We start from the raw sequence: 8,738 nt of genomic DNA, 5'->3' as shown, positions 1-8,738 counted from the left end.
GATGTCAGCTTGTTTTGAATTAAGGGAACTTTTAAATAAAGTATAAAATACATATGTAAAAGTGACCAAATCATGAGTACCTAGCTCAGTGAAGTTTTGCAAACTAAAACCATTTAACCAGTACTTAAAACAAAAGAAAAAACCCCCAGAACATTACCAACACTGTAGAAACCCTGTTCCAGTCATTTTTCATGGATGCCACTACCTTGAATTCTAACATCATAGTTTTGCTTATGTTTAAACTCATAAAATTCATATACATTACTCGTTTTCACTTTGGCTTCTTTATCTCAACATTCGGTTTGTGAGATCCAGCCATACCGTATATAGTTGTAATTTGTACATTTTTATTACTGAGTAACATCCCACTGTGTGTAAATATATGATAATTATTTACACATTTTCCTGATGAAGAACATTTGGATCTGTGCAAATTTCTGACAACATAAAAAATATTATTATAAACATATGTGTAAATGTTGTTTGGTAAACCAATGCACACATTTTTATTATGGGTATATCTACAGTGAGATTGCTTGGTCGTAAAGTATACATATGTTTACCTTTGTATACAGCGCCAAACAGTTTTTCAAAGTGGTAGTGCCATTTCCTATTGTACCACATTTTATGGGGAATAAAACACTTGACACCTTCTGTCTTTATTATTTTAGACATTCTAGGGAGGGGGAGGGTGTTTAGTGGTATGACATGTTGGTTTTAACTTGTATTTCTCTGCAAACTAATGAAGTTCAACATATTTTCACAAATTTATTAGACATTAGGATATTCTGGTTTTTGAAGTGCTGTTTTAAGGTGTTTGCCCATTTTTAAATTGGATTGTCTGTCTTTTTAAAATTTATTTGTAAGAATTCTTTATATGTTATAGATATGAGCCTTTTGTCAGGTATATGTGTTCCTTATATCTTTTCCTAGTTTGTGGCTTGCTTCCTTATTCTTTTAATGACGTCTTTTGATGAACAGAAGTTTCTGATATTAATAAAGTGCAATTTACAATCATTTTTATCCTTCATAATTAATGCTTTTTGTGTCCTCTTTAATAATATTGCTTATTCAAGGGAAACAAAAGCAAAAAATGAACTATTGGGACTTCATGAAGATAAAAACCTTCTGCATAACAAAGGAAACAATCAACAAAACTAAAAGGCAGGCCACATAATGGGAAAAGTATTTATAAATGACATATCTGATAAAGAGTTAGTATCCAAAATCTGTCAAGAACTTACCAAGCTCAGCATCCGAAAAACAAATAATCCAGTTAAGAAATGGGCAGAGGGGTGCCTGGGTGGCTCAGTCATTAGGTGTCTGCCTTCGGCGCAGGGCGTGATCCTGGCGTTATGGGATGGAGCCCCACATCAGGCTCCTCTGCTGGGAGCCTGCTTCTTCCTCTCCCACTCCCCCTGCTTGTGTTCCCTGTCTCTCTGGCTGTCTCTCTCTCTGTCAAATAAATAAATTAAATCTTAAAAAAAAAGAAATGGGCAGAAGACATGAATAGATACTTTTCCAGAGAAGATACCCAGATGGCTAACAGACATATGAAAAGATGCTGGACATCACTCATCATCAGTGAAATACAAGTCAAAACCATGACGAGATAGCACCTCACACCTGTCAGAATGTCCAAATTTAACAACACAGGAAAAAACAGATGTTGGTGAGGATGCAGAGAAAGGGGAACCCTCTTGCACTCTTGGTGGAAATGCAAACTGGTGCAGCCACTGTGGAAAACAGTATGGAGCTTCCTCAAAAAGTTAAAAATAGAACTATCCTATGACCCAGCAATTGCGCTACTAGGTATTTACCCAAAGGATATAAAAACACAGGTTACAAGCGGGTACATGCACCCTAATGTTCAAAGCAGCATTATCAACGATAGCCGAACTATGGAAAGAGCCCAAACATCCATCACCTGATGAATAGATAAAGAAGATATGGTATATATTCACAATGGAATATTACTCAGCCACCAAAAAAATGAAATCTTGCCATTCACAAGGAAGGGACGCAGCTAGAATGTATTATGCTAGGGGTAAAAATCAGAGAAAGACAAATACCATACGATTTCATTCATATGTGGAATTTAAGAAACAAAACAGATGAACATATGGGAGGGGAGAAAAAGAAAAAAGAGAGAGGGAAACAAACCATAACAGACTTTTAAAGATAGAGAACAAACTGAAGGGTGATGGAAGGAGGTGGGTGGGGGATGGGCTAGATGGGTGATGGGTATTTAGGAGGGCACTTGAGGGGCACCTGGGTGGCTCAGTCAGTTAAGTGTCTGGCTTCGGCTCAGGTCGTGATCTCAGGGTCCTGGGATCAAGCCCTGAATCAGGCTCCCTGCTCACTGCAGAGACTGCTTCTCCCTCTCCCTCTGCCCTTCCACCCACACTCGTGCTCTCTCTCTCTCTCTCTCTCAAATAAATAAATAAAATATGTTTTAAAAAAGAGGGCATTTGATATGATGAGCACTGGGTGTTGTATGATGAATCACTGAATTCTACTCCTGAAACCAACATTGCACAGTATGTTAACTAACTAGAATTTAAATAAAAAATTGAAAAAAAAAAAGAATACTGCCTACTCCAAAGTCATGAAGATGATTTCTTGTGTATCTCTGTCATTCCTGTAGAATGACATTTTCATCTTTCCCATTTAGATCTGCAATTCATTGGGAGTTTATTTTGTGTGTTATTCAGGGTAGAGTCGACATAGATTTTTTTTTCACATATGGATATCCATCTGCTCTGTTACCACTTTTTAGGGAAAAAATCCTTTTCCCCTTTCACTGCAGTGTCGTCTTTGCCATAAATAGACAGTATGTGTAGGTATGTTTCACAGGTCTGCACATGCATGTGTATGTACACAAATATGCTAATCTTTGAGGCAATACCACACTACTTATTCAGAATTTACTCACTATAGCATTGTATTAAGTTTGGTATCTACTGGTGGAAGTTTTGGTGCTCCGTTCTTCAAGGTTCTCTTGGCTACATTTGGTTTTTTGCATTTTCATATAGATAGTTGGATCTGCCTGCCAACAAAAAATAACCAGTTGAGATTTTTATATGGATTGCATTGAATTTATAGATCAATTTAGGAATAATTGACTTTAAAATATTGAGTCTTTCAATCCATGAACCCAGTATATCTCTACACTCATTTAGGTCTTCTTTAATGTTTCTCAAAATTATTTTATAATTTTTAGTGTAGAGGTCTTCCAAGTATTTAATTAGATTTATTTCTAGATATTTGATTTTTAATCAATTTTATTGGGATATAATTTACATACAATAAGATGCATACATTTTAACTATACAGTTCAGTGTTTTCAACAAATGTATTCGCCAGCGGAGTCACTATCCCATCAAGACACAGAACATTTACCCCTGCTGAGAAAGTTCTGTTATTTCCCCTTTTACACTCAGAAAAATTCCAACCTTCAAGCCAGGCAAACACTGATTTCATCCAATTTGTATCAATATAAATTAGTTTTGCCTCTTCCAAAGCATTATATAAATGGAATCAAACAGAATGCACTCTTTTGTGTCTGAGATCTTTCCCTGAGTATAATAATTTTTTAAAGATTTTATTTATTTATTTGACAGAGAGAGAGACAGCGAGAGAGGGAACACAAGCAAGGGGAGTGGGAGAGGGAGAAGCAAGACTCCTGCCAAGCAGGGAGCCAGTGCGGGGCTCCATCCCAGGCCCCGGGGAACATGACCCGAGCCAAAGGCAGACGCTTAAGGACTGAGCCAACCAGGCACCCCATGAGTATAACATTTTTTGAGATTTATCTATGTTATTGCTTATACCAGTAGTTTGTTCGTTTTTATGCCTTCATAGGACCCTAACATATGAATACATCACAATTTGTTTATACATTTACTTGTGGTTTTTTTTAAAGATTTTATTTATTTATTTGACAGAGACAGCCAGCAAGAGAGGGAACACAAGCAGGGTGAGTGGGAGAGGAAGAAGCAGGCTCCTAGCAGAGAAGCCTGATGTGGGGTTCGATCTCAGATCTCAGAACGCCGGGATCACGCCCTGAGCCAAAGGCAGACGCTTAATGACTGCGCCACCCAGGCACCCCTATATATTTACTTGTTGATGGACATCTGGATTGTATCCACTTTGGGGTTAACCTAGATGAAATTGCCATGAACATTCTTATACAAATCTTTTTTTAAAAAAGATTTAATTTATTTATTTGTCAGAGAGAGAGAGAGCACGAGCAGGGGGAGCAGCAGGCAGAGGGAGAAGCAGGCTCCCCGCTGAGCAAAAAGCCCGATTGGATTCGGGACTGGATCCTAGGACTCTGGGATCATGACCTGAGCGGAAGGCAGACGGTTAACCAACTGAACCACCCAGGCATCCCCCTATACAAATCTTTTTGAGGAAACATGGTTTGAATTTTGTTTCAGAAAATTCCTAAGAGTGGAAATTTTTGGACATATGGTAAGTGTAAGTTTAACTTTTCAAGAAACTATCAAAAAGCCTTTCAAAGTGGTTGAACTTTGCACCAGCAATGAATGAGGAATGAGATTTCCAGTTGTTCCATATCTTCAAAAATACTTGGGATTGTCAGACTTTTTAATTTTAGCAATTCTGATGGCCATGTTGTGGTTATTTCATTGTTTTTGTTTGTTTTACATTTTCCTGATGATTAATGACATTGAGCTTCTTTCCATGAGCTCTTTGGGGATTTGTACATGTACTTTAGTGAAATGCTTGTTCAAACCTGTTGATCGTTTTTTCATTGCATTGTTTGCCTTATTTTGAGTTTCAGGAGGCCTTTATATGTCTTCTGGATACAAACCCTTTGTTGGTTACACCTATTGAAAATATTTTTTCTCAGCTTCCCATGTCATTTTCTTAACCATATCTTTCCCACAGCAGAAGTTTTTAATTTTAAATTCATTGTCTGGGTATACTCCCTTACTACACTACCTTTATTACTGCATCTTCAGTCTGGAAATCAGGTAATATAATTTTCCACATTTGTGGGTTTTTTAAAAAACTATTGTCTATACTAGGTCCTTCTAATTTCCATATAATTTGGGGGGTAATTTTGTCAAGTTACACAAAGATGTCTGCTAAAATTTTGATTTTGGCTGCACCAAATTTATAGATTAATTCGGAGATAATTGATGTCTTAACAGAATTGAATTTTCTGATCCAGGACCTTGGTCTATCTTATATCTTTACATCTATATCTATCTATCTATCTAAAATATACACAATTTCAATTTCCAATTGTTCATCACTAGCACATAAGAATACAATTGAGTTTTTTTACATCCAACTATAGCTGCAACCCCACTGAATTAAAGTACTAGTTCCACAGTAGGTTTATTGTAGATGTCTTAGGATTCTCTAAATATATGATCACGTGATTTGCAAATAAAGACTTACCTATTGCCTTTTAAACCAGAAATCTGTGAAAGAATTTTCATTGCTGGTGTTGTTTTGGTACTGAAAATTCATCAAGACTCTGCTGCACTACTGACACATTGGCACCTCATGGAAGGGCCTCATGGATCTAGGGGCCCCTAACAAGAGGAGCCATCAGCTGCCCTTTTTCCAAGTTCTAAAAAAAGAAGCTGCCTGTATAGTCTCTATTTATATAATGATTTAGCAGAAAGACAGGTGGTTGGGTTTTTTTGCCCCCAACTTTAATTCTACTTTTCAAATTAAAATAACTTATTTTTCTTTAAAAAAAGTATATTGGGACACTTGGGTAACTCAGTCGGTTAAGCCTCTGCCTTCAGCTCAATTCATAATCCCAGGGTCCTGTGATCAAGTCCCCCATCCGGCTCCTTGCACAGCCAAGAGAGCCTGCTTCTCCCTCTGCCTGCTCTGCCTGCTTCTGCTCTCTTTCTCTCTCTTGGACAAATAAATAAATAAAATCTTTTAAGAAAAGGTATATTGATTTTTGAGGCCTTAACATAAAAGGAACAAAACAGATATTAAGATTTTTTAAAATCCACTCTCCTGGACTCTTTCTGACACATCTTTTCTACACATTTTAGTGGAGGGAAAATGGACAACATTGGTAGCAGAAAGGACAGTAAGTGGAAGAAGGCATATCCTTGGAGCAGAGGAGAGCAAGAGGCAAGTCCCCAGGGAAGAACTGGGAATGGCCAACAGGTCCCTGAGAAGATACTGCCCTTCCCCAGCAGGCAGAGAAATGCCCAGGAATATGCAAAGAAGGGAGAGCCACAGAGCCCAGGCCGGTGCTGTTAAGAAGAACACGGCAGCAGAGAGGTGCCAGGCTGGCCAACCGGCTGGGCGCCACCTCGCGGGCAGAAGCCTGCACGGGCTGGGGGCGGGGCCGCCCACTGTGACGAAAGCCTCACGTGACCCGCCGCCGCGGACTCGCGCGCCCAGCTGTAGCGTCAGATCGGCCCTCGCTCGCTCACTTCTCGCTGCCTGCTCCCGGTGGCCCTGAAGGCGTGCGCGCCAGAGGCGGGCCCAGAATCGGAGGCGAAGGGGAAGCAGGTAAGGGACCGGGAGGAGGGGGAGCGTTCCCTGGGCTTGGTGTGGGACAGCCCACGCGGCTCGCGGAGCCCTGCTGGGGGTCCGGCTGCCCCGGGGCGAAGCGGCGCAAGGACCGCAGCCCCCACGCCCCACAATAGCCCGCGTTTGGCTGCTGCAAAAGGTAGGCTGAGGGCTGGACCGCGGCGAGGCGATGACACTTCGGAAACACCTGCCTAGTGCACGCCGCGTCCCGCCCCCGTCCTTCTTGGTGTAGAAAATGGTGCTGACGGGGGATGGGGCCGCTGGGTGTGGGGCCGAGGCGGCCGTGGGAGGTCCGGGAGGGGCTGGGTAGCGTCGGGTGTGCGCGGAGCGCTCGGCTGCAGCAGCCCCGGCTGCCTCCCACCCCGGCCCTCTGCAGGTGTGCAGGTCTAAGTGTCGCGGCGGCGCACTCTCGGCGAGAATCGGGAGGAGGAGGAGACTGCAAGGATAGGCCCAGGTCGGTGCGGGGGAGAGTGGGGCCGGGGGGAACGTGTGGAAAGCCTGAGACCCCAACTTCCCTCTCCCCCCACCCCTGCCCCAGCCGGTCCTCCATCTTGGTGCCTGCAGAGGCCTGGGCAGGGACGGCAGGGAAAATGGTGGGCTTTGGGCGAGGGTGGGGTAGGGGAGAGGAGCGACGGGGATGGGGGAGGGCGTAGGGAGCCTCTCAGGTGGGAAAATTAAATTTTAAAAAGCCTGAGAGATCCAGGGCTCTAAGTCTTGGAATGTGCGTAGTAGGGCCTCTGTCCTCGGTGCTGATCAGTCCAATAAGAACATAATTCTTTCTCTCTTTTGTCTCTCAGGAGCAATGGCGTCCAAAGAGGAACAAGCAGTAAAAAATCTCAACGTGGACAATGCCAAACAGGAAAATGAAAAAAAGGATGAAAAGGAGCAAGTTGCTAATAAAGGAGAGCCCTTGGCTCTCCCTTTGGAAGCTGGTGAATATTCTGTGCCTAGAGTAAATCGTAGGCGGCTCCGTGTTAGGCAGCCCGTCCTGCAGTATAGGTGGGACATGATTCAGAGGCTTGGAGAACCACAGGCAAGGATGAGAGAAGAGAATATGGAAAGGATTGGGGAGGAGATGAGACAGCTGATGGAAAAGCTGAGGGAAAAGCAATTCAGTCATAGTCTGCGGGCAGTTAGCACTGACCCTCCTCACCATGACCATCATGATGAGTTTTGCCTTATGCCTTGAATCCTGATGCTTAACCTGAAGTTAATAGGAAGACACACCTGCTTCCTAAACTTAATGTTCTCAGTGTACCTTTGTTGTAAACCTATTGGTGTTATATGTCTCTTGTGGGTCTCCTACAGCCAGCTTCTAATTAAATGTATTTTGACCCAAAATGTAAGATTCTGTCAGCAGGGGAGTTTTACCCTATTGCATGGCAAGATGTTCATTATATATTGTGAAGTTAATAAAGCGGTTTAAAAGACATTCTCTGTATTCTCTTTTATTTCACATCTTTAGTATTTTATATATGAACACACAGTCTACGTATATAAAATAAAAAATTAAAGTGTTTATCTCTTTATGGTAGAATTATGAATAATTTTTATTTTTTATTTATATTTTCTCATTTCAGAACTAAATACCTATTACCTAGTGAAAGGGCTTGGCCACCTGATAAAAGCAATATGAGCACTTAACCTAAACGGTAGTGACACAATCTCAGTTTTAGCTTACCTCTGGATCTCCTATTTAGAAGTATAAACCTAATAATGATAAGAGACACATCTCTTTAAGAACCATACTTACAAAAAAATCATACATATCAGCAAGATGATAATAACTCCAAGGGCTGCCTTGTGTACTTGATGAAGCAGTAATTTTATAAGTTATCTCCCAAGTTTTTGTTCCCACTGGAATGTGCATGACCCAACACTTTATTCCCTTCAGCTATTTGGGGAGGTTTCCAGAGCTGGGTCTTTATGTGGACTAAGGCGTAGGTATTTCCATTCCTCTGCTACTTTGCCCCATTTCCATCTCCCCTGGGTATTGATGTTCAGGAATCCTCAAGGTGAAAAAGTCCCACTGATTTTTTTCTGGTACACTCAATAAATTGAATCCTCACTCTAAAGTGGAAGTGTGAATAAGTCCTCTCCCTTTTTAGCTTCATGAAAAGACCTTATCTGTCTAGTTCTCTCTTTCCTTAGATGTGTAGTTCTTTTCTAAGAAACCTTAGTTCAGGGGCGCCTGGGTGGCT

At 41.5% G+C, this 8,738-nt stretch overlaps 1 protein-coding gene across 1 annotated transcript; it reads left to right on the top strand.

Annotated features, from left to right (window-relative positions):
• The first annotated feature begins 6,362 nt into the window (after window positions 1-6,362).
• LOC100476181 (protein BEX1) lies at window positions 6,363-7,969 on the top strand. Its single transcript, XM_011217624.3, has 3 exons — window positions 6,363-6,516; window positions 6,914-6,991; window positions 7,335-7,969. Exon 3 carries the CDS (start codon window positions 7,340-7,342, stop codon window positions 7,724-7,726), a length of 387 nt encoding a protein of 128 aa, XP_011215926.1. The 5' UTR covers window positions 6,363-6,516; window positions 6,914-6,991; window positions 7,335-7,339; the 3' UTR covers window positions 7,727-7,969.
• The last annotated feature ends 769 nt before the right edge of the window (window positions 7,970-8,738 follow it).

Source organism: Ailuropoda melanoleuca, chromosome X (genome assembly GCF_002007445.2).
Source record: "Ailuropoda melanoleuca isolate Jingjing chromosome X, ASM200744v2, whole genome shotgun sequence".
In the NCBI taxonomy this organism is placed as follows: domain Eukaryota; kingdom Metazoa; phylum Chordata; class Mammalia; order Carnivora; family Ursidae; genus Ailuropoda; species Ailuropoda melanoleuca.
This window is presented reverse-complemented; position numbering and strand designations above follow the sequence as displayed.